Below are 26,822 nucleotides of genomic sequence, written 5' to 3' on the forward strand. Positions count from 1 at the left end.
TTGATGATTTTTATTGTCCTTTCTAAATACAAAGTACCTAGTTATTATGCCGGCTATCGGCAAACAGTTTGCCGAAGTTAACGTACATTGCTGGTTTTTCTTTACGATAAATAAATGCTATCATGCAATCTACGAAGTGTGCGTACAATAGAGTGTAAGGCCATTAGGTTGTACAGCCTGCTACTATTAGAACTTGACGCTAATTCCCACTTGCAAAGTAGTTTAACGGTTCAACTAGTTAGACTGTTCCGTCAGAGCCGATCAACTTTTTTAAAAATTTCTTCAATCGTTGATGAGAACGACTACGTGTTATTGATAAGGCGTCCTTGACTCTTGACAAAATCTTGGAATGAATCAAATAATCATTGCGATAACAGATATTTATCTATTCCCTTGGTCACTTCAATTGCTAGTGAAAAGCCAATCAGTGCCCGAGTGTTTAATATTGCATCATGTGTGGTAAATGTGGAACTGTGATTTTTGAAAGTTAAAAATGGCGAAAATATGTGTCACTCCTTTTATGAGACAGGTAATCTTTAGTTGATCTTATTTCGACAGTAACTATGATACCTATGTTCCAAGTTTATAATCGTAATATACGTTTCTTTTTATATAGGTACTTAAAAACGTCTGTACACTCATAAAGGTAACCAAATTGTCGTTTACTTCGATGCAATTCTTACAATTACTACTCTCCAAAATATACAGTAGTATATATTCCTGGTTGCATCGGCCATCAACTTTTATGGAACGATTCCAATACACTTCCATTCCAGTTAGATTTAGAGATGATAGTAAACCCCCAGAACTTACAAATACTACATCATAACTAATTTCGCAATTATTATTTTTTTAAGCCAAGAGCTGAAAACTGTGAATAAAAGTTTAACTGTGGCAAATACAATAAATCTTGTAAACATAATTCCAACGCAACATTTTGGTTGACTTTTCGTATTTTACAGCGATATATGTTGCAGTATGCGATACATAATTGCATTAAATGTGCTATATAGAGGAAGTTGTATTTTATTGTAAAATATATAGCAGTGCCACTTCATATGATATCACTGACAATCAGCGCCATCGCCATCTGGCATGACTTTTACGATTACCGCGCAGTAGGTAATCGCATACACCTTTATGTCAACTCCACACTGTCGCCGAACTCAAACACATGCCGACCTTTGCCGACATAACAATGCGTAGTTAGTATGAATGCTTTTATTTACAGCAATGAAAAACCAGCCAAGTATAGATTATGCCAAATCCGCCAAAGTTTGGCAAACTGTGCGACGACAGTATGGAGCCGGCATTGAACTGTCAACCAGTGTGCAGGTTTCATAACGACTAGGACATAAGAACGTAAGACAAATGAAACTAAGTGAAATACTAAGATGGTGAACTGAGACAATGTATTGACATATTTGCATCCACATGAGATTGAGACTGTATGGACGATCAGTGCATTATCAGAGTCATACGTGATAATTATGACTTACATAATATCTTATCGCTTTAACCCATTCGGTATGATGTGTAATTATGACTTTAACAGACATAAAAAAATAAAGTAATACAAATATGAATGATGAAAAGGCTGAGGCATTCCTTGGTTGTAAATAATTTGAATTTCTATGAGAGAGCGACCATAAACTCAACAAATTAATCTGGAGTGTGCATGCAATTAGGTGACGGTTCAGTGTGACGCTGAACAAAATGCCCGGCACTGATTTTCAGCTCTCACCTTCTGTAAAATATAAAATATTTGTAACTTAATTTTTTTTTTATTCTAAATAGCTATCAAAAAATGGATTTTGATTGAAAAATATTACAAATATTTTATATTTCGCAGAAGATGAGGGCTGAAACACACGGATCTACCACACAACTTTAATATATTTACATTCAGTTTTGAGGGATTACTTGGTTTGTTTCATGTTGCAGTGTTACGTGACCACGGGGATGTCTCTGAACATGGCATCCCACGGGTTCGTGATGGGGTATGCAGCTGTCCTGCTCCCACAGCTACGACGGGACGGCTCTGTCATACGCATCGACGAAGTTTCTGGATCTTGGATAGGTATGTTTCTTTCTACTCTGTCCTTTTCTAATGTTATTGTCCGTGACTTCACTAAGTGAGATTACATATAGAAACTCCCTGCTCCGCCCAGTAGAATGATGCTAGATCTACTTCGGATGAGTTAACTTTACTTTTGCAACTGTGCAATGATGGGCATGGGCACCATTTTAGTAACATTTTGGTCATTCTGTGATAAATAGATAGATAATAATAAAGGCCATAAACAATATAATTTTCATTGGTAATAACCATAGAAATCAAAGTAGATCAAAACAATCCAGATAAAACTAGCAATGAAATCATTAAAAACTTAATTATGTGAGCTAATTCAATGTTCTAGTAAATAATAATACCACTGATTTTTTTTCAGCATCCACTCCGGCAATATTTCAAATCCTGGGCAACTTCATCGTTCCAACTGTCATGAACATAATGGGCAGAAGACGAGCCAACCTCATCAGCATTCTACTCATGATCATATGCTGGCTGATCATCTCCAGAGCGGGCAACTTTGCCACACTCATAATTTGTAGAGCTATTCAAGGAATTTCCTTAGGATTCAGTGCGTCATTAGGACCAGTCTTAATTGGAGAATATACTTCCCCGAAAAATAGAGGTTCATTCATAACAACCACATCAGTTGCTATGGCTATAGGAGTCTTAACAATCCATACTCTAGGATCTTATTTATCATGGCAAATGTCAGCATTAATTATTTCTATTATTGCATTTTTAAATCTGATCATTGTTATATATTCACCAGAATCTCCCACCTGGTTAGCCGAAAAAGGCAAATACAGTGAAAGTAGAAATGTGTTTCTATGGTTAAGAGGTAGCGGTGAAGAAGAAGAGTTAAATAAGATGATTGATGCGGCAATCATCATCAAGGATATTAAATCCTCCACAGTCATACCAGAAACAGTAGGTGGCAAGATAAAAAAGTATTTTAGTAATTTAAGTGCAGCTTTAACTAAAAAAGAATTTTACAAGCCAATTTTTATAATGATAAATGTTTACAACATGGGAGTGTGGTCTGCTGTGGCTCTGTTGACAGCTTATATCATAGACGTTATCCACAACGTAGTTGGTTCAGACATTAATGTTCCACTTATAGCAATTAGTTTAGGCATTCAAAGAATAGTATCGAATCTATTGGCCGTTTATTTGTATAAAAAATGTAAACGAAAGACATTAATGTATCTTGCTTGTGGAATGAATGCGGTAATTCTTTTTGTAACTGGTGCATATGTCTATGCCAAAAGTAATAACTATCTACCATACGATCATCCAATTATAGGCATAATATTGTTGCATTTGCACATGATCTCTGGAGCGATAGGCTCTGTACCTTTCCCATTTATCATTGCCGGCGAAATTTTCCCCACACAATACAAAAGTCTGGCTGGAGGTATTAGTGTTGTGATATTTTCAAGTACTTTCTCCGTTATGATAAAGACAGTACCAACAATGATAAATACATTTGGTTTTGACGGTAGTTACATAATATATGGTGTTATGGTGACTTATTTTTTGATAATATCTGGGATATTTTTGCCAGAGACGAAAGATAGGACGTTACAGGATATTGAAGACGAATTTAGAGGCAAACCTTTGAGTGCGGAGGAGATGAGATCTGTCCAGTCGCTGACTGCTTGGAAACAACACAAAACTGCCAGGCGCTGTAGCAGTCCTCTGATATGACCCTTGTCAGCTTCAACCTGCAACTTTGGCTAATTAAGCTTTCTTTGAAAAAGTAAGACAAGTTGAAATAATTTTTAAAATGATAACAACAAGAGTCCTCCCTTAAAAGCTAGGTTTTGATAATATCTATATAAAATCACGGAGGTATTCCGCGAAGCGCGTCTATTTTGAAACGCACCTTGTCTATTCCTCGAAACGCACCTTTTAGCAACTAAAAAGTGCGCTTGGAGCCACTATAGGATGCACTTCGAAGAATTTCAAATGGGTGTGCTTCAAAGACTACGTAAGAGTACTCAAATCATGCTTATGAGTTATAGCTACTCTTTATCTATCCATAAGGAAGGCAGTGCCCCAGCAGTGTGCATATTAAAATAATTGATGATGATTCACACATTCAGAACTATGGTAACTAACGTTCACTGTTGTATGCAATAAACGGGTGTACTTATAATAGCACATTTTACCTACAAAGTACTAATTATAAATTTAGAACTAAGTACGGCTACTTTGCCATTTAGAAGAACTGTGTAAAATGGGCCGCTACTTCGCCTAACTACTCACTCGAATGACCTATAAAGAACCTTTACGACCTATGAAGTATGTTTATTTTCTCCTCGTGCTTATACCTCATAAATGAATCTTAAGTACAATATCATAAGTTACAATTCAAAACTTAAGATATAAGTCAGTAACCTATAAAATACTTTTGATTTTTTTCCAAAATGTGACTAATGTGAGTAACAATAACATCAAATGTTCCTTATTATTCTTTTTGAATCGAAAGAGCAGACAAATGAGCAAGTAGCAAATTCAAAGCATTTTTTCAAAAATTACCAAGTGTAACAATGATCTTAAAGTAATTACAAACAGTGCCTATAATTTCCCTTTTTACAGGTATTGCGAATTTGCTGCGCTTACTATATTATGATTAGACCTACACACAGACAATTTTTCACGTCATATTTTAAAACTATACACAGCAATTGCCTTGTTATTGGCCTCATTGGAGCAGGAGGAGCGACCTTTGCTTTAATATGTATAGTTGTTAACTTGATCATAGGTACCTATTTGTACAGGTTACAATACGATTGCGTAAGCAAACGACCACACTGTCACTTCATTCATCGCTACAACTAATTCCATAGCGAAAACCGCACATGAAATGCAAGGAATTATAAACCTGCATCGAATTGCAATCCCTTGCGGAGATTGAATCTGTACGTTGCAGAATTAGCCGTATTTGCCTAATGCAATTTCAGTCCGACTGCGCCGCGTTGCGCCGAAATAAATTGCCGGAAAATAAAGTGCGGGATGCGCACTTGATGCCTCTCCCGCGACACTGATTTGTATTGACTTTTGCTGGATATTGTATTGCTCCCGTGCTGATCTGGAAACGATAGAAAATAGAGTGTTCTAGATGCTTCTCCTCCCGCGGGGATTGTAAAAGTCGATCAAAAGCAAGGCCTATTAACTGGAAATTCTTCTTGATATTTTTGATAGTTATAAACGATGGGCTGGCAACCTGTTACTATTTCAAAATTTTAATTTCAGCATTAAGCCCGCTATTAGGTATTTTCGCTGCTCTGTCTGCCCTGTAAGGAATAAAGACGTGATACTGAAATGGATAAGGGAGGCACAGGGCAGAGGAGGGTGGCGTACGTGAAGGAAGGCCTACGTTCAACAGTGGGCGGAAAGCGGCTGAAATGATGATGATGATGGACTGAAATAAAAATCGTTTATTTTCCGACAACAGAGATCCATAGTCATGTTAGTAATTACACGTACTATGTTAGTAAGTTAAAATCAAATCGTAATTAAATCAAAATACATAAATTAACAACACAGTATATGTGTATAATGAAACTGTTTTATTGTTTACAAAATTAATAAATAAAGATGCATTTTTGAAAAAGACTGCTGAGCAACAAATCCATTATACTATCTATCCATTATTAAAAATATGTATTTTTGTTGGTATTAAAGTTCTATATTTTTTTATGGTGGTTGATTGAAGTGGCACAGGGTCGTGATCGTATGATCACGACCCTGTGCCACTACAATCGTATACTCCAGACTACAAGATTAATAGCATTCGATAGCAAACAGTCTAGTATTACATTTATATGTCTATGCCGCTCTAATCAGGCTCGCTTCAGAGCTGCTACTTGCCTGTCATGGAGACTTGCCACTTCTTGTTTGGATTTAATGCAGCTAAGCAAGTGTGATAAAAATACAAAGAAGTAGGTACCTAAGCTAAATTTTATTACTGAGATGAAAACATTCAAGACTCGATCGGAAATTGAACCCACGCCCCTATCTAACAGAGCCACTGAGCTATTTGCTGAAGTGAATCTTTTTTTTTTCATCTCGTGATTTAAAGTAAAGCATGTTTAAGTATACAGAAAGTGCCTTAGTTTAGCTCAGGGTAGATGGAATCATGGCTGTGTCGCGGAACTAACTTCATTTATAAATAAAAAAGTGTACCTTAAATGTACAGTCAACAGCACATCAAGTGACCCTGCATGAACTTCTATGATGCGGTTTAATAGTCACGAATTTGCAATCAATTTGGGTAGGTCGATATGCTGTTGACTCTACATTGTACGTAAAATTTAAAAATGTACGTCGGTATTTGGAGTAATTAAGAAGTGTAACTACGTATAGTTTATGTTTGTTTGTTTAACTACGTATGTTAGTTTGTCTTATTTAAATCATTGAATTAATTAAATCATCACTAACGATAGGTGGCTAGTTAATCTCCAATAAGACTAGATTTTACCCGCAGCTTCGCCCATGCAAATTTCCCTCGGGAACAGTTACTTTTCCGGGGTGAAAAGGGTATCCTATATCCTTGTCCATATTTCAATCTACATGTATGCAAAATTCCAAAAAGATTGGTTGAGTAGATGGAGCGTGAAGAGGTAACAAACAAACTTACTTTCTCGCATTTATAATATGAGTTACGATTAGGATTACGGAGAATTAATTAATAATTAATATTTCCTTTGATTTACCTTTACGAATGATAATAGTCGCTAAAGTATACTCTGAATCTCTATACGATAGTATAGAGATTCATATACTTTACGACTTGATAGAGGGATGATTTTTTTTATGAAATAGACGGAAAAAGTTTAAGACAAAGCGTGTTCCATCAGTGTCAATGTACTGTGTGGTTTTATTGTACCACGTGACTCCAAGCAGTGCCGGCCCAACACCAGAAGCGCCTTGGGTGGACCATCTTCTACATAATGTCAAACAAGTGTCGAATCAAATAAATCCAATATTCAGGAATTAGACTTCACAGGCACTTTTACACGTCATATTGTAAATTAAATATTATTTACTATAGCTACAAACTACTAGCACAGAACGACCTCTGCTCATGACTGATTTAATCACTTTGTGTCCCTATCGTTCAAAAATCGTTACCATTTTTTATAAGTGCCCTTACATTATTACAATACAAAGTCGTCTGCCGCGTCTGTCAGTTTGTCTGTTCGCGATAAACTCTAAAAAATACTTTATGGATTTTCATGCGGGTTTTCACTAATAGATGGTGTGATTTCTGGGGAAGGTTAAGGTGTATAATTTATGATGTACGTTGCACGACCTAAAAAAACTCATTAGTAAACCCGCGGCGCCCCTATACACACAGCACCCTGGATCGCTCAACAGCGCCCTACTCTAACGCCGGCACGAACTCCTAGAACCTACCTGTTCTAAATAAAACGTGACGCAAAAGTTCGCCACCCTCTCAAATAAGAGTAGTTACTTTGTAGTGTGCTTTATTTTTAAGATGTCTGCTCTTAAAGAGAAAACTTGGGAATTACATTGTACAAAACATTCATTTCCATTTCTCCTTCTTTTAGTACTTATTTTATATTATAGATAATATACATACTCAATCTCTCCGTTGATCTCACACACACGTGAGTGACCCGTATTTTAATTATTCATTTATTCGTGCTCACATGCACTGTTTTACATTTGTTGGTATAAAATATTGTGTAAAATAATTATTATACGACTGTTTAAATACTTGCGTTAAATGAGATTAAATACATATAAATACTGACTTTATCGGGATAAATAGCGTTTATATCCTTAAATATAACAATATTTTTTATAGCCTCAAAAATTTATTCCCATATTAGTTTTAATAATTATGTTTATTAGTTTTTAATACATTTAAAATATTTTATACATAGTTAATTTGTTAACTAAGTATAATATATTGTCCAATAAAAATAATACAAAGAAATTTTCATGCATAAAATGCATGAAAATTAAAATTTTATAAAGCAATATATATAATCTATAGCAATGCTGAAAATGAAATTTAAAATACAAATGTTAGACAAGTCAAACTTAAATTTAAAAACTTAAGTAAATATTTATTGTCGGAAAATAATGGAAAAAAAGGTCAACGAACGTAAAATTTGTTCTTATAAATAAATGTAACTACAGTCAACAACACATCAACCTACCCAAATTCAATACAAATTCACCTTTATTACCGCGGCATAAAGATCTTTGCAAGATAACTTCCGGATGACATCCATACCTGTCTTCGGAGAAATTGATAATGACACACTATGCTCTAGTTATACCTACGTTACAGCATCAAATTCAAAATTATTAAGACATATTGCAGTTTCGTATATTAATTAATTTTGATTGTTAAAGTACGACCTTTTAGGTCCACAAAGGGTTGGAATGAGGGAACCGCTGGTTTATATAAAAAAAATCTAGAACGAAACTTGTGAAAACTCTGCAGAATCAACACGTCTGCAAGTTCCACAAAGGAAGAATAAAATTGACGTTTTTTTAAATTGCCGAATTCGGGAGATCGAAGCGAAGGATATGAGATAATCACATGACAACCCTAGCGCGCCGTCTTTGATGTCACATTTCGCAGTAATCCATGCATTTCCCTCTAAACGCTAACGGATATTGTTCCTCGAACATTAACCCATGTTTCTTTGACAACGAACTGTACCCTCTTCAAGAATTCAAACAGCACCGATGCAGATAAAATTTGCCAATACTCTAGTGACTTTTTTCCTCCTTGCCGTAGCTATTTTGTCGGAAAGTGAGCCTGAGGGAATTCTTGCTTTTGGGGTCTTATTCGATCGAATTTGACAAAATCTTTACAAATGATGTTAAAACTCTAATGTCTTGAACTGTTAACTGATGAAAAATGCATATGGTGGGACAATAAAGTGATTTTCGGCCGTAAGAATAAAGGCCAAGTAGCTAATAAGTGAGTCGAGATACAACTTATCATCGACTTATTACAAGAGTTCTATGTCTCTGGGCATTTAAATTAAATAAATTCCAAATCAACTGAGCCTACCGACCTAGTATATATTTAAAAGAAATCTTTATTTATAGAGACAAGGGACAGCGGCGGCCCAAATCTAACCTAATTGCAGAAGAACAGTGTGTCCAAAGTAAACAAAAGTTGTGAACCCGCGGTCCCCTCGCACCCACGAGGCAGTATTTCACCGTGGGGCCGCGCCTTTATCTCAGTTTCCGCCGGCGATACACTGCAAGTAGTTAAATAAAACAGACTATATCCGACCCTACATCCGACCAGTAGGTCTCCTCATGGCCTCTCCACATACTAAGTACGGAAATTGCAAATTAAGTTAAATTTGTGTTGTAAAAGTCATACACAATCATAACACTTATAATATAATGGGTAAGTGAGAAATAAATAACGTCCAAAGATCATCAGCATAAATTCATCTATCGGCTCTCGTCTTGGTCTACAAAAGACTTTAGACGCATTTAACCATTTTCAATGATTATCATTGATGGTCCTTTTTTAAAAGAAAATATTATGTGTTAGCTTTTATTAAGGCCGTAATACCTCAGCCAAAAACGAGAAAAAAGTACTTAATTGTTTGTTCCACAAAACTTTATTACACAACAGTGATGACTTAAGTTATCCCATGAAAGAATCTCTGCCAACAATTGATATGCCGTCAAAACAATTAAATTCTAATAAAAATTTAAAATTATTTTTCGTACGAAACCCTGTTATTTCGCAGCCACTGTGTGCGAATAGACCTTGCAATGGCAGTCGGCTCTTATCGGAAAGCAGTTAGGGTGATTCATTGGCGAATGTATTTACTTACTCTTTAGATGCAATGCACCTTGCAGGATTGCTATGGTACTTAAGTGGATAACATACCGACAAAATGTAGTTTAATTTAATTATAGATTAAGTAGTATTGTATTAATCCGTGTGGTTCGTGACCTGGAATATAACTACTCAAAATTTTACCAGGAGTGTCATGTATAAGGCGACTGTAAAAGACTTACCCTTTTACAAAATTTTATAAAATGCTATAAAGGCAAAACATACTTTAGCTTATTAACTTTTTACGAATAACAGGGTGGGTAACTAACGTCTTTCAAAACACAACAATATAAAAACTTGCCGCTCAATTCAGTTCCCATGTCCCAGTGACCCGTGTTACAATGTCCTAGGTTTTTTTTTTCACAAAACATAGCTTATCTTAAAAACAAAGTAGTCGCCAAACAAAAACAAGGCTATGGAAAGAAACAAGAATAATTTTAAAAGTAAAATCGCACCGTTGGGTGTTGACGTCCCATTTGAAATAACCATGAAAGAAAAAGCTTTGATGTAAAAATTATTTAAAAACTAAACTAAGAAAAAATAAAATCTATCATTTTTTTACTATGAAAGATAACACTATCCCTTAGTCAGATATAAGTATAGATATAAAGTATAGTAGTATTCTATGGTGAGAACCACCGCCTCTTCTGCGGACTTCTGGCACACAAAAGTTTAGAAAAAATAAATAATGACATAATAAGATAATACATTTAAATCTACTTTTTCTACGTAAACATTGTCTCCAAAAATACTAAGAAAGGTCACTTTGATATCCTAAACATTCAAATGTTTGAAACTCTGAGGTTCACTCACCCCGAGACATTTGAAACCAAGGGGTGGAACGAAACACAACACAATTAAAACGAGCCGGTGGTTTCGTTACATGCTGCTAATTAGAGTAGCAAACCTCTAGGAAATATCTGCGAGGCATTGCAGTAAAAATATTTTATTAAAAATATGAACATGCCTCGTCTCCTTTGTGGCGGTTTTCTGAAAAACGATTGAAGAAATTACGGGGGTAAGGTTAAAATACTAATTGGATACTTGAATGGGTAATATATTATAATACCTAGACAAACCATTACATGATTTTCGTGCCATAGCGTGTAAGTAGATTGTATATATGTTAAATCGATTTAAATAATCAAGTTTAGTTAAATAATCAATACAGTTTTATTAATTTATTTAGAACGTTATTTAGTACATTTTTATTTTTAAATTATATTAGGATTTTACAACACGTCACTATCACACAAGCTGTAAAAAAATATATCCATATTTTTTTATATAAATTTTCCCGTTATATGCTGCATTTAATAATAACTAAAACTAAGGCACTAAATAATGGTTTTCATTTACGAAATGTACTTTAAAAAATCCTAACATCATTATTAGTAGATTAGTAGCCAAGGGCTGTAAGGCATCAATAGCAGCCCGAGATATTTATACCTATAGTTCGAGGGTGCAATTGATGCTTACACCCGAGCTAACTACTCTGCTTTAAATCTCGATTGTGGGGTAAGTAGAAAAAAATGTAATTATAAAAAAAATCCCAAAAACAAACAATATTTAAAGTAAAAGTTATATATTCCCGCCTTTTTTTATTAAAAAGAACCAAGTAAAGAACTTTTAAAGATATTTTTAAGAACAAAATTGAGCTTCGCCATTCGATACATATTTAAATATTATATTTATAAGAAGACAAGGCTGAATAGCGAAGCTCTTTGGTCATTGGGCTGAATGCATGATGTCTATTGCCAGTATGATGGTTAGATTTACGCGAACTTTTTGAAAGAGTGAAGTGTTTTTTTTTAATTACTTACCGGCCTTGGGCTTTTCTAGCTACATTATTACCCTAGAGCGCTAATTGGTCACCTACAAGCCCAATTTTGGGGGTAATTAGGACCTACCTACCGAATATGAAAGATGTAAAGTATCTTACATGGCACTTCGATAACTGTACTCCACTTTCGAGAATTTCCTAGACATATAGCGAAACCGACTTATCGGCCCTCAAAATAAAATATACCTAACATCATAGTTGACAAAATGTTCGCCTGAAGAAGTTACCTAACAAAAAAGCTTAGCCGATGAAAGATCAAATTGAACCGCTTCGTTTGGGGCAAACAAGATGAGCTCGCCTCATTGCCCCCACTCGATCGCGGGGACAATTGTCGCCCAGGGGACACCGCTGGATATTTACGTAAATCATATTAGACCATGACACTAGTGGGATTTGAATATTCCTATTATGAGACTTGATATTTAGATATAACATACTTTTTTGACATGGGATGAATGTAAACGGAACCAGATAAACCTTTTTTAATTCCCTGCTAATCTAATAATAAATTAATCCTAATTATTTGTGCGAAATGTTATTCATGGGAAAGTCTAGCCACGTATAGCTTTCACGGCTAGACCGCTGTACTTTGAAATTTGGAATAGATATAACTAAAGAACCGAAGTCAAATATTAGGCTTCTTTAGTTTTGTACTTATTGCCTTTACGCTAAAACTGTTCCAATGAGTTTAATAATAGTTGAACAATACCTAGGATAAAAACATTCGTATTGTAAGTACATATTTGGATCAGCAAATACAGTTTACAGTGAGTTAGACGCCCGCACTAACGCTAGCCGATACCGCAAACCGCATCCTATTTGCAAATCCTCCACTCCGTTACAGTCCACCGAACTCGAACCAGCAATATGTACCGCGATTAAATTAATGCCAATCAACATTTGAGTACAATTGTTCATCCATGAGTTGTAAAGTAATGGTCGTTCGTGTGTGAAATTGTATATTTTGATAGTCTGTAAAGGCCATTTACCTACTAATATATAAAGGCCATATCATTCCTAATTCGTAATTGAGGTCTTCGATAAGTCGATTTAAATTTTATACATACTTAGGTAAGGCATCATTTTTTCTACATGTCAACGTAGATATCGCTACATTTTTTTATAACCTATGCCACTGCTGGGCAAGGGGCTACACATTATTATTATAAAATAGTAATATTTCAATAAATGATGATGATTATTATTAATATAAAACAAAGTCGCCCTCCGCCCCTGTCTGTTTCTAAGCTTTTTAACCAATCAACGGATTTTGATGCAGTTTTTACTGTTATTTAGTAAATTCCCAAAGGTTTATACAAAGATATAAGACCCCGTGCGAAGCCGGGCCAGCTCACTAGTCTTAAATAATATACAAAATAACAGCTAAAAAGCTTGTATTAAAAACTGAGAACAGCTATAAAGTCGGAAGCCATCGAGTTGAAAAATAACAAACAATAAAAAAGTAATAATACAACACGCGCGTACATTGTGATGTGCAGAACAAAGTTCGTCATATCACGTATGCTAAAAAAAGACATAAAACCTCATTCACACTTGCGAATTACTAAAATCTGAGTACATTGTTGTGTACACGGGCTACAGCGGCCGCCTTTGTTACTCTGTAATAAAATATTTCATTACAGTGTGCAACATCCTCGCGGCGTTTTTTTTTTTTTTATTATTTTCAACAGTGGCCGTTGATATATAATTTGTAGAGTTACTGGATAGCAAACTGTTAAAAGTTTGTGTCCATTTCTTGACGACTATGGACTGAAGAGAAGATAAAACGACAATCAAATTCAAAATTTCATTTTGCAGCAAGCAGGATAATTATCAACTTGATAAAAGATTTGTTAATTTCATTAAATATCACCAGAATACAGCCTCAAGTATTCAAGTACTATAATTTTTTTTATATTTCATTCAGAAGATCGGTATTTAAATTTATTACTGTCTTAATAATCATTTATTAATGAGATAGGCACAAAATAGACCGACAAGGTTTAGGCTGAAATCAATGTCTAGCGCATAGAAACTCATAGAAGTCAGTAAACAATGCAGTGCATTCCATGTACGCATACAACCATTCTAGGAATATGGTGGATAGTAACTATATAATATTTGTTTTATTTTCTTCGGAAATCTTACAGTGATCAAAATAATTACGCTAAATAACATGTAACAAGTAAAATAGTAGGTAGTAGTATATATATTTTTTTGAAAATATGTTTTAATAGCTTATTCTTGTCTTAATCCAAAAACATACATGTTGAAATATTTACGCTTTCAATATTATTTCGGTATGAAGTTTGTATGGGAAGGCTATGCTCTGCAGGACCCACAATCGTCGATTTATCAAGAGTAATGATGTGACTAAAGAATAAATACTCACGTCGATTTATCAAAACACAGTCAGTAAGTTAATTTCGCTCTAATGCATGGCGTAGTCAGTTTTGATAACAATAATAATATTAATTTCACCAAAATTTACAAACCCATGTCCTGAAAGTTTGTAAACTAAGGAATAATTTATTTGCCAGTGAACTGTGCACGTCATTCGCAATCCACAGAACTATTGTACAGCTATAGGGTCGTTATTATCTTAGGTCTCGAATTTCGACGGTCGCCCACACGACTCGGTCGCAAAATGTCTCTTTCGAAGAATATCTGTTCCGCATTATGTCACGATTCGATTTAAATAATCATTTATTAAATTATACAGACCACAATGTTATAATTAGTGCCAAAATAAGAAAATACTTGTGTGTATAGTACAGTTTCTAAATACAGCGATATTATATATCTTCAAACTTGTGGTTGTTTCTAATAATGACAATAATGATTTTTTAGATTTGTATTTAATGAATTTTTTACCCGATTACAGCGAAGCGAAAAGAAGGGTTATGATTTTGACTGGTAAGTATTTAAATTACGAGTAGCCCAGAGAGCGATGGAAAGAGTTATTGTAGCTTGCATAAGCTTGTCTAAATCAGTAGCTTGGGATTTCCTTGCGGTCGCCCAAACTTATAAGATCTAAGACGAAGCTAAAGGATGTGGTCAAAGTTATAGAGGAAATATAGTGGAAATAAGCGGGACACATTTCTCGAATAGAAAGAGACTGATGAATATATTTCTCCACTCCTGACAAGGAGTGGGGTAAATTGAAATACTTACGCCCAAAATTTTGTATAGTTATGTACTTAGAAGAGGCTATTAATAAATGTTTAGGTATAGGTAGTAATACAATTTTAAAAGATTTGATACAAAATTATAACTATTATTTATTTAAGATTAGTTTACAAGTGTGCAACCAGCTTAAGCCTGATAGTTTACGTGGAAGTTGGCACGAACCCTCACTGTAAATATAATTGTGAAGCGAACTGTGTTCCGCATTATTAAATGAGATGTATTTAATGCTAAGATAACTAACAACTTTGAGGTTATGCCGCATAGTTTTGGTATCTGAGGGGTTAGTACGGGTTAGCATTTCACTTCTCACCATCGAATCGATTCGATGTGTGAGAAGTGAAATGCTAACCCGCACTTCGCCTACTGTATACCAGAAGGAGCTCGATGGCGCAGTGGTTAGCGCGATCGGCCTGCGATTGTGACGGTTAAGTCACTTTCGCTATGACGGTCATTGGATGAGTTACCAAAAATGTATTATCTCGAACTCGACAGCGCGTCAGTTATAACCAAATTCAAATTCAAATTCAAATTCAAATTCAAATCATTTATTCAGAAATTAGACCTTCACAGGCACTTTTTCTCGTCAATCTTTAAATTTATAGTTATTTCTCACAAGCTAGAAACTACTGGCATTTCGGAACGACCACTGCTGAGAAGAAATGCCGAAAGAAACTCATTTGAACAGTGTTGGTCCCTATCATGCCAGATCGGCTTACCATTATTGTTTCTTACAAAAAAAAAATTTTTTTTCTTTTCTTTCTAATAATATATAAAAGTACATAATGTACATAGTCAAAAGACCGTTGGTAATGTGATTTGTTATGCCCGCGACTTCACACGCATAAATTTCCTGTGGCAACAGTTATTTTTTCATGGATGAAGTAACGTAAAGTACCCTAGGTCCTACTCCATACTTCAAACTATATAAGTATATGCAAAATTTCAAAAAGATTGCTTAAATAGAGAACGTGAAGAGGTAACAAACAAACTTTCACATTTCTTATCCAAAAAATCCTTCAAGAGTGAATCTTCTAACAGGGCGTAGTCAGAAAAATAAATATTAGAAATATCCTAACCCCAAATATATAACAAGAATATATTTGATATGCATTGAAAAGCCAGCTAAATAAGCGCAGGTATTGCTGAGGTAAATTCAGTGCTGAAGGCAATCAATCAATCTATATGACGCGGACGAAATTGAAAGCGATATTGATGATAATATTCCAGTATAGATGTTTTATACGATCATATTTACAGTAATAGTACAAAAAAAAGATGTTAATTCATGTATATAAAAATACCTCGACAACGACCTCGGTGGCGCAGTAGTAAAGTGCTTGCTTCTAAACCGAGAGGTCCCGGGTTCGATCCCCAGACGGGTCATGATGGAAAATGATCTTTTTCTGATTGGCCCGGGTCTTGGATGTTTATCTATATACCTACCTATGTATTTGTTATAAAATATAGTATAATTGAGTTAGTATCCTATAACACAAGTCTCGAACTTACTTTGGGGCTAGCTCAATCTGTGTCATTTGTCATAATATATTTATTTATTTAATATATTGACATCACTTACAAAGGAGACGAGTTGGGTGCAACAGTGGTGGACACTAGGTACATAATTAAAGACACTTGACTGTTCAAAGCTTACTTAATTACCCCATATTTTTATTGTAATGTAACAAGAGCTTCCAATATTAATTAAAATTAATGTTTATCGTGAAATTTTGAAAATACATAAAGATAACAAAGATAACAAGATGGCGCAGCTAGTATAACATAAAAGTAATAAAATTTTATGCTTCTCTCTTAAAATATTCTGGAAATTTATGTTTAATTTGCTTATCTTTAAACAATTAAATACAGGGATGCCGCAGAAATTTCACCCAGGGAGCCAGACAAAAAACCCGGCAATAAGCGTCTTTAATAACCATAGACAAGACCCAAAGCGTGGGAGCGCACCGAAATGTTTCAAACGTGGCGCAAAATGCGAAATAAAATATGCACGTTCGCAGCATGACGACGCGACGCTCGATGCCAAGTTTGAAACTCCAGACTTCAGACCTGTTGAGGATCTGAAACTACATGGAAATTTAAGTGTTGGAAATTAGCACTCGGAAACTTCTTAGTTTCGTATTCACGAGATACAGATATGTATACGTGTGTTTAATTTAATTTCAGTAAGCTGCGCGGAATTATCCTTACTTGCATTCCATAGGTATGCCTGTTACATCACATTATGATAAAATATCACATTGTAATCTGACAGATAAAATAACTGCTAGGTAAATCTGCCAGTGATTATTCGGTTAGCCCTATCCAACTCCTGTAATACACAATATAAAATGCTATCTGTTGAATGTGTTTAAAGGCTATCGGATACTTTAACAGCACGCGGTGAAACAGACCAATAACAAATTACCAGACCAAAAACATTGTAAATATGAAAGTGTGTTTGTTTGTTTCGCGTCAAAACGTAACATTGGATTGAGTTGATTTTTGGTGTAGAACCAGTTGAAGAACTGGAGAGTGACTCCTTGCCGCGGGCAACATCTGACAACTAAATAAATAAAGCTGAATTTTCAATTCACAGAATTTAGGAAAGGTTGCGTTATTTATAAATCCTGCTAATGGAACGGTGAGACCGGGATGTTTATATCCCTGCCTAAGGCAAGTCAATGCCTAGCTAGATAAATTCTCTGTGTGTATGTTTATTATGAAATACAGTTATCAAACATTATCAAATACACATACATTTGGTTTGAAATTATGTAGGTATACATGTAAATATATCCGCTAGACGAAGTAATTTGACATATAAATATAATGGACAAAATAGGGTTGATGATGTTAATAATTTGAATATGGACACACGTCATATTTTGGGGCAACCTGTTTTAATTCGCGTCTTTCACGTCAAAACGGAGCAATGGGATGATATAATTTATGGTGTCGAGACAAGTGTCAAGTGACTTTTGGCAAGGCGAAGCCGCGGTCATCCAGAAGCATTATATAAAATTAGACTCGGTCTTCACTGTGTTAGCTTTGTCGATTTACCCGTCCTCATTCCCATCGGATCTCAAGATTTAAGTGGGCTGACCCGCTTAATAATTCAATGAGGAAACATAATGTTTACATGTGCTAACACAAACAAAATCTGCAAATAGCAACTCGAAGTGAACGGGAGACACAAATATTTTCGAACAATGAACGGGTCCGGCGAAGTCATCTCCCTTAACAAATACTACGAAAGAACTGGAGGATCTAAAGAAAACGAATGTGGCATGCTTTGCTCCGAGAATCAGAATTAATGGCCAACGGCCGCAATTCTGTAGCACATATCTCTGAATCTAAACTGAATTGGAGAACATTAGAGTACATCTTTCACTTTGATCTTACTAACTTGGGTATATTTAAGTTTTTTTTTTAATGCTGTATATTTTACGCGGTTTGTGAATGGCAAAATTATATTTTTAAACGTGGTATGGTTTTAAAAAGTCCGTTTATTAAATCACATTGTTTGTCGTATTTCCAATATGAGAAGACAATGTGATAGATATAAACTATAGAAAGTTACATACATCAAATCAACCATTTACGCGATTTAAGTTCAAATTATATAAAATATAATAGACAATGAATAGGCCCTTGCCGATGTTGTTCTCGCAAAAACTCTGAAAATAAATTAAAATGAAAAAAATAAATAATATAGCCCTTATTAATAGTATTAATTTAATTTACAATTTCAGTCTTCAATATGTCTTAAAAGAAAAGGTAACCATGACTTCTTGTGCGTAATTATCTCGTTTACTTATTTCTAGCAGAACAGCCCAATTACATTATAATTTTTTGTGATTTTATAACGTAGATATGTAGGCTAAATAAAAGTTCTCTTCTCCTGCTCCACTTTCACTTTTTCTTATTACGCCAAGCTTAAACAGCTAGGCCTGCAGAAATTACGATGAATTCAATCTTCATCCTTTTGGTGACCCCGACAAGATAAGATGAAAAGATGATATTACCTACTTATGTTAAAATTAAAACAAAACCTTGTCGCGATTTACTTTGTACAGCGCCATCTATTGGCAATGTTTTCAAATTATAGAATTTTGTGATCGGTGGTTGGGGTAAGTACAAATAGGTTAGAACTAATATTTGATTTTCGACAAAATTTTTGTAAATAAGTAGGTGTACTGTGAAGATTGTTTTACATGGTAGACACATTCTCAGTGTGATATTACTCGTCTCGGAAGTAAAAACGAACTTTAGGTGTGTGATGCGTTCTGTCGTTCATGGTTCTCGTGATGAGTGCAAAATATTAGATTGACGTAATGCCGGCTACACATTCTCGCGAATTAGTTCGACGAATTTTGGCGGATTGGGCATACATTGCTAGTTTTCATGGCGGTAAATAAAAGCTCTCACACAAACTACGCAATGTTCGTGCACTCGCGTCGGCACCTGTCCGAGTTACTAGTGCCTAACTTAGTATACTTATTTATATAGATAATTAAAGATTTTATTAGATAGTACTTACTTATTTTTAGTTTTTCATTATCTTACAAAATATAGTTATCGCATGTTGCAATTTACTAGTGTGTTTGAGGGTTGTTCAGGTGAAAACCTGCAATCAATTTTGAATCAATCTTCAACCAATTGAACTGAATTTTTTTATACACATATAGTTTGGATTATTATGCATTAATACGATATGCATCATGACATGCAAAAAAATATTCACTTTCTTATTTATTGATTCCGGTTTCAGTACAGCGTCCATGAAATGTTAGAAGGAAGAACCTTAAGAAGAACCGTAATACTTCATTGTAAGTATAGCTACTCTTCGAGTTTATTTCGTGATATTTGGAAATTATGACCTCCCTTCCAGCAGCATACATCTTCGTGGAAGCTATTGGCTATCTGGACATCTGTTGGCGCACACTGTTTGCTTTTCATCTCTCGTAGCAACAAACGCGCACAGGAGGCTGCGCGCGCACCGATCACGCGCAAGATAACTTTGAGCCGATCTTATCATGCGCTTGTGTGAAACCGCTTCGCTATGCACTCTTCAAGAACCCTCGCCAATGATTTTGAATGATATTCTCACGCTGGACTGAATACTCAGTCATATATACGCATAATTTGATATTGCAATAGTTTACTAGCTGTGACGTCATACGAGCCCTTCAGCATCATAGATAAATATTTCTTTTATCTATATTCAGCATGCAGGTGTAGGGCAAGCACGGCAAGAGAATATTGGGTGCCATTGTTATAACCTAATAGCAATATAGCTAAGATTTACAGCGCATCCTCTTTTTTGGAATGAGTAGGTCAATGTATTAACGTATTCAAACATATTTTCCAATAAAATATATGTAGAGATATGCGGTTTCGTTCGCATACACAAAATGACAGTAGGTGATAATTTTGAAGAAGAACCCAGATCAATCTTAAATTAAAATTAAATCAATTCTTAAATCTATCTAATCCAGCTAACAGTATAATAAAATGTAATAACTTGGATGTTTATCTATATATGTATTTGTTATAAAATATAGTATCATTGAGTTAGTATCCCATAACACAAGTCTCGAACTTACTTTGGGGCTAGCTCAATCTGTGTGATTTGTCCTAATATATTTATATTTATTTATATCTTTATTATAACTTATATTAAAATATTCACGATTTGATAGGAATTATAAGAATTGCTGGAATATGTTATGTTTAACAACACTATATTTTAATTACTACGTACTATTTATTTGTACCTATCTTATAAAAATGCTTGTATGAGAAATTATGGGTTTATGTCTATATTGTATACCAATTTATTGATAAGTTAGCGCATTTAAACTGGGAAAATATTAGATGTAAATCCATCTCTAGTCATATGTAATTTAGGTCTCATATGTCCATTCTATACAAGTCAGTAAAACCGGTGCATACTACACTAAACAGCATGAAGTGACCGTTGCAAGCACGCATGCATTTTATAAGGATACTTACCAAGGGCCTTATTTTAATGTCGTTATATTAAATGACAATAACTATGATGAATCCTAAAGTATTTTCGATATGTAGCGATTTTCTGTGTCGTTGATTTTGAGTTAACCTGACCAAATTAAATATTTGAAATTATTAAGTAAGTTATTAAATAATTTACTTAACCGAATTGTTTAAATAGGTATGTAACTAAGTGCTTACATTATAGTTTTTCATATACTATTTACATATAGATAGGATATCATGGAATCCTTAAAACTGAAACTACCAGTTAAAATTATACATTTTTTGTACATTCAGTTCACATGTTTTTTATACATTATTACTTAGCACCTGTCTTGACTGTCTGTTATCAATCTGGCAAGTTAATTTAAAGTCAAATAGAGGCGAAATTTGTAACGTTGATTATATTTCAATGCATTATTATGATAAGCACGACCTGATGATGCTTCCAGCATTGGCAGCGACGAGAGAACGTCTCAATTTCCTTGACCTAAAAAAGCCATTTTTTTTTTTGTAAAAAGAAATTTATTTTAAGGAATGAAGAAGAAGTGAAGAAATAAAAAAACATTAACAGAATCGGTAGCTATATAATATCATTACTTATATATCGAAAAGTTATTTTTATTTATACAACACAAACAAAACCAAACTATCGCTAACACCTCCCTCACATATAGCATGAGATTCTGTAGACATTAAATTATTTTATGGAACTTATTATCAGGACTTCAACAATTTTTTTCAAAATGTCGTTAGGGTTTTCTTTATATTTGTTTTTTGTAAATATAACTTTATTAAACCAACCGGAGAGGCATTTTAAGCATACCCTAGACGAACAAATTGCTCATTATAACGTATTTTGCACGATTTTATAATTTTAGGTTCATATTGAAAAGACTGCACAATTAATGTACCATATATACTCTTTCAAACAGCAACAATATATCATATCGGACACAAATACGAGACGTGAAAATAATAAAACAATCGCATGATATATTATTTTCACTTCAATAATAAATGGAAAAACTGGAATTCTATTTTAACTTATTAAAATGGAACTAACTCAAATGGAAAATGGTTCAAAAATATTGCACAATTTATATTATTAACCATTTGTATTTAATCGTTTGTATTCAAACTACCTATTTCAATCTTATTATGGAAAAAAATATGTACAATAAATTGTACGTCTACGGATAGCCTTACACACATTATTAGAGACTGTTGGACTTATTTTAAGAGTTGTGAATGTGTGCATAATATAAAAAATGTGTTATGCATTATTTGTGTGCGTGTGTATATATAATAATATTGTTAAACAATGCATTCATAGTTCAAATTGCGTGTTAATATTACTCAACAACGCATTAATAGTTCAATTGTATTGCCCCGCACTGTAAGTGACAGAGGTTTTGCATAAGAATCTGCGCTCGCGACCCATCCGGTTGGATTAATACTTCAAATTTATACTAATTTATTTACTTCATTTCTTTTATACATTTTGTTAGAACCTTTAAAGTATTTTCATTTGCATCTTTACCAAACATCCTATGGACACAATCTTTGACATGACTCTGATAAATATGGGAACAAAGAGTTTCTTTTTCTTCGGGTCTGCCATAACTGTTCACCCTCTGATTGTTATTGACAGGGAAATGTTGGTAGTGACGTGTCGGGTGCACCGGGTATGCTATGCCATTGTTATTTCCATAAGGCGGTTGGTATCCATTTCTATCAGTGTAAAGTTCACTTCTTCTATTTTCATTCTTATGTTCACATCTCAGTAGAGGTGCTTTTAATAATTCAACAATTTTCAATTTATCATAAATATTTTTATCTAAATCATTACCACTGTCTTTTCTTGCGCTTCCAGGGTATATTTGGTTCGCGTGTAATTTGTTATGTTTAGATTTTGTATCGATCACAGCATTACTAATTTGGTTAAAAAACGAGGATTCTTTCAAAAACTTTTCAATATAACTTTGAAAAGGTTTTTTAATAAATTCTTGATTGTAATCATCGAGACCTTTCTGATGAGACTTTCCGAGGCCGTCGTGTGCACCGTGGACCACATTTATGATAGGAGTTCTGTGTTTTTGTTTCAAATACACAAATGACCTTTCATTGACATTGCTCTGGCCTGGGGTCACATCTTTCAGCACCAAATCATTGATTGAATCTTTTTTACTTTTGAGGTCATTAGCAAGTTTTTCAGTTAATTGAGTATTTAATGATCTGGTGTGAATGTTTCCCGTATGAGTCGACATTCCTTCAGATTTGTCAACAATACCATCGATTATGTAGGCGTTATCTTGACAGGACAACTGTAGATAAAAATTTACTATACATTTTATAAAAATCTATAAAAGTTTGAACTAATATCTTGAACTGCTGGAGCAAATAAAAGAAATAAATACTTATTTATAGTTACGTAAAAATATTTACATACCCACGCTTACAAATGCGGACTTCTGACTCCCGAAATGAATTAAATATTTTCAATAATGACGCAACAACCACATCATTTACTCACGTCAAAAAATTACTCATATATATATATATATGTATATAGCTAAGTAGGTATATAGATTGGTAGTGAATAAGGGACCTACTCGTAAACTTTAAATTATCACAAATGTTTTTAAATACAATATAAACTAAATAACTCACCTTCAATAATCCGGCAGGCACGAAAAATCCACAAGCTATACTAAAATATGTTAGGAATAAAATAATTAAACTTTTCATTTTTCCCATCACAAATGTCTGCTTCGACGTCTAGTTTCATTTATTATACGAACGCAATGCGGGCTTCTGCATTCAGACGAAAGATAGGAATGCAAAAATATTGTTGATATATTTCTGTTTATCATCAATATAAACAAGTAATTGAATGCGTATTGAAGTATGATTATGAACAATAGATGATGAGACGCTATACTATTTATGACTAAGACTAATAAAACACGCAAGCTGCTTGTTAAGCATACTGGAAATTATGTATTTAGGTACAAGATATATATGAACAATCCAGTCCGACATTACCGTGGCTCCAATCCGCTCCTATAGCCATATTCATCTTAGCTGAGGTCGTGGCTGTTATGCGCAATGTACATCTTCCTAAATGATATTTAATGGAGTGGTATGCCTTTTCCGATACTAGCTGATCATCAATTAGAAGTGGTTTCCTCACGATGTTTTCCTTCATTGAAAGCAAGTGGTCTATTTCAATTAGAATACATACTTACATACATAAAGGTACATGAATTATATTTACCAATCTCAAATGTGGCAAGAGTTGGAATCGAACCTGGGATCTTTCGGTTCAGTTTTACTTGATTTTGATCAGTCTTTACTAAAGACCCATGTTAGATTATTTTAAATACAAAAGTCTCACTGTAAGTCGATAAGCTCAAAAATGTTCATGGCTAAACCGTTGAAGTAGGTTTGTTCATGATGTGGGTGCCCATAACGGCATCGTACATAGATCAATGTTTTATGAAAAATACATGTACTTTGGAAGCCGACTTCCAATCCTGAAGAAGAATAAGAAGAGAATACAGATTCACGTCGAATTTATGATGAACCAGCGCACTACAATGAATCGTAAGAAAGTTTCAGATGGTAATTAACTTTGTATCCGTGTAGCATTACAGTTTCATGGCTCGTCAACTGAACAGTGCCCACTTGGCGACACTTCCTCGGGAGAAATTAATAAAGTATTCGACAATTCGAGGAACTTTGTCTCGCGAACTTTTGGGTCACAAGTCTAATGAAGAAATGAATATTCTATTATCTACCAATTATGTTATTTATCAACTTTTTATCTTTAAATTACTTTCGTCAGTCATATGCACAATTGAGAAAATTATTAACTACTTAATAGATTTTTCGTTTTTGAAATCCAAAGCATTTACAGATCATCAGGGCTGCGATGCTGTGAAGCCCGGAACAATCATATTTTTTACTAAATCAATCTTTTTCAGTCTCATATCATTCATGGAAGAGCAGTTCCCGCGCGGGCAACAACTACTTAGTCAGTATTTACAAAATTAAAAGAAAACGCGTTTCAATAATTACAAAACTTTACTCGTCACAAACAAGTTAGTTCTGTCCGAAGACAGCTATCAACTCGTTGAGTAGAGCGTGGATATGGATGCCATGTTGACCCAGTGTGGCGATTTCGGCTTGGAAGACCGAGCTCTTCCACAGGGCATCGTAAATGGCGAACCATTCTTCACTGTTCAGGTTCTCGATAGCAGTCCTGAATTCCTCGTCTTCATTCAACTTTTGTTCAAAGAGCGCTGCCAGTTTGTCTTTGGGGAAAAATTCTACGCAGTCGTTGATGAAAGCGCTGAAGTCCTCGCCACTGAGCTGGTGGCGGGTCTTCTTCACACCTTCAAGACCGCTTTCTGAAATAATACGAGTACATACATATTATACGAGACACACCTGCAATCAATCGTTATGCATGCATACATATTTATCACACCTATGTCCCATGGCAGAGACTAGTGATTTCTACTTTCCATGATCCTCATATCCTCGCTATACCTACTCATCTCTCTCTTCGTGCATGTGTATGTATGCCTGTTTTTTAAACTAAAAAGTAATGATTCGAGTTCTTTTTCATAAATATAACTAACTTCAACTAACTTTTTTATAAATATAAGTAATACTGTCGAATTATGAAAAAATATTATTGTAGTAGCAACCTGACACGGCTTTGCACGGGGTCATTTATAAAACCTTCAGGAGTATCGAGATCCGATGCGTTGTGCTTAGAAAGAGATGCGGAGGGCGACTTTATTTATACTATGTAGTGATTAGTGTAAATTATGTCATTCGACGTTATTTGAGTTTGGGTACTCACCGATGACGGAGTTGAAAAGATCGATGAAGTACAAGATATCGATGTTGTCTTTCTCCAAGAAATCGATCACCTGAAACACAAAACACCATGATGCTATAAGAATTTTCTGAAGCAACGAGAGAGACTCATCCTCGCGTGTACCTGATAGATTTATCGACTGTGAGTCTATAAATTTGGAAAATCCGGCCGCCTGCCTGACTTCAAACCTCTTTAGGGATGCTGTTGTTGCCTCTCTGTTGTTGTCAAGGCTTTGTTATATTAAAGTACTCACTTTAAAAATATATATACTTACAGCTCTAAACTCGGGCAGCGATTCCATTTCATAGATGAGGTTCCTGAAGTCAGCAGTCCTCAAATAGTCGAGAGCCACCCAGAAGGCATCGAACTCAATGTAGTGCTCAAACAGCTCTTCCAAGTCTTGTCCAGCCTCCTCATTGATGAGCTCCAGGAAATCTTCAACATGCTCGTGGAAGAGCTTCCTCGGCTGAGGAGCCGCGAAGCCCACAGCTATGAGAGCCAAAAATACCACTGCGACTTTCATGGTTTTAGGAATAGATACCAGAGTTATGTGATACTCGTCTCAATTTCACTTTACATTTTATACCAAACATATATCAATGATAAGATAGATCCCATCAACTTATTACTCATATGTCATACAGAATAAAGATTATTCGGTTTCTTGCGAAAATACTTTTTTTATTATCTAATACAGATGTCTCTGCGAGCGTATTCAAGGCAACAAGATTACCGTATCTCCCCGTAAATTCACGGTAATATCGTTCATAAGTCGTACGTGCACGAGTTATTATCGTATAAACAGAAATGAAGGGTTCGTTAGACACTTATGTTATAGTACGCGTATTTTATATCTCCTGGTATAACCCGATTATCACATGGAATATGTGACGTAACGTTTAGGTACAATGTCCGATGTTATTCCGTACATATTTTATTACTAAAATCC

The 26,822-nt window shown here is 34.6% G+C and overlaps 3 protein-coding genes across 4 annotated transcripts; 1 reads left to right on the forward strand and 2 right to left on the reverse strand.

Annotated features, from left to right (window-relative positions):
* The first annotated feature begins 383 nt into the window (after window positions 1–383).
* On the forward strand, window positions 384–4,374 carry LOC128677095 (facilitated trehalose transporter Tret1-like). 2 transcript variants are annotated; one of them, XM_053757702.1, is made up of 4 exons: window positions 401–529; window positions 1,232–1,362; window positions 1,945–2,080; window positions 2,451–4,374. In XM_053757702.1, the coding sequence occupies exons 3-4, from the start codon at window positions 1,963–1,965 to the stop codon at window positions 3,779–3,781; spliced, it is 1,449 nt and encodes a 482-aa protein (XP_053613677.1). In that variant the 5' UTR covers window positions 401–529; window positions 1,232–1,362; window positions 1,945–1,962; the 3' UTR covers window positions 3,782–4,374. The 2 variants fall into 2 exon arrangements, with proteins under 2 accessions (XP_053613676.1, XP_053613677.1); XM_053757701.1 differs by lacking the exon at window positions 1,232–1,362 and having other exon boundaries at window positions 384–529.
* Window positions 4,375–21,546: 17,172 nt separating this feature from the next.
* On the reverse strand, window positions 21,547–23,844 carry LOC128677211 (uncharacterized). Its single transcript, XM_053757892.2, has 2 exons — window positions 23,653–23,844; window positions 21,547–23,306 (listed from the first exon to the last, which is right to left on the reverse strand). The coding sequence occupies exons 1-2, from the start codon at window positions 23,737–23,739 to the stop codon at window positions 22,461–22,463; spliced, it is 933 nt and encodes a 310-aa protein (XP_053613867.1). The 5' UTR covers window positions 23,740–23,844; the 3' UTR covers window positions 21,547–22,460.
* Window positions 23,845–25,049: 1,205 nt separating this feature from the next.
* jtb (jetboil) lies at window positions 25,050–26,439 on the reverse strand. The gene is made up of 3 exons (XM_053757893.2): window positions 26,148–26,439; window positions 25,856–25,925; window positions 25,050–25,394 (listed from the first exon to the last, which is right to left on the reverse strand). The coding sequence occupies exons 1-3, from the start codon at window positions 26,394–26,396 to the stop codon at window positions 25,087–25,089; spliced, it is 627 nt and encodes a 208-aa protein (XP_053613868.1). The 5' UTR covers window positions 26,397–26,439; the 3' UTR covers window positions 25,050–25,086.
* Between the last annotated feature and the right edge of the window lie 383 nt (window positions 26,440–26,822).

This window comes from Plodia interpunctella, chromosome 17 (assembly GCF_027563975.2).
Source record: "Plodia interpunctella isolate USDA-ARS_2022_Savannah chromosome 17, ilPloInte3.2, whole genome shotgun sequence".
NCBI lineage: Eukaryota > Metazoa > Arthropoda > Insecta > Lepidoptera > Pyralidae > Plodia > Plodia interpunctella.

Bases quoted from the DNA above. Each gene is read 5' to 3' on its own strand.
- LOC128677095 (XM_053757701.1), top strand. From the start codon at position 494: ATGGCGAAAATATGTGTCACTCCTTTTATGAGACAG. The intron at 530-1,944 runs GTAATCTTTAGT...TTCATGTTGCAG, and splicing joins TCACTCCTTTTATGAGACAG to TGTTACGTGACCACGGGGAT. The intron at 2,081-2,450 runs GTATGTTTCTTT...ATTTTTTTTCAG, and splicing joins AGTTTCTGGATCTTGGATAG to CATCCACTCCGGCAATATTT.
- LOC128677211 (XM_053757892.2), bottom strand. From the start codon at position 23,739: ATGGGAAAAATGAAAAGTTTAATTATTTTATTCCTAACATATTTTAGT. The intron at 23,307-23,652 runs GTGAGTTATTTA...TTTTATCTACAG, and splicing joins TGCCTGCCGGATTATTGAAG to TTGTCCTGTCAAGATAACGC.
- jtb (XM_053757893.2), bottom strand. From the start codon at position 26,396: ATGAAAGTCGCAGTGGTATTTTTGGCTCTCATAGCTGTGGGCTTCGCG. The intron at 25,926-26,147 runs GTAAGTATATAT...TTTGTGTTTCAG, and splicing joins CGCTGCCCGAGTTTAGAGCT to GTGATCGATTTCTTGGAGAA. The intron at 25,395-25,855 runs GTGAGTACCCAA...GTATTATTTCAG, and splicing joins TCTTTTCAACTCCGTCATCG to AAAGCGGTCTTGAAGGTGTG.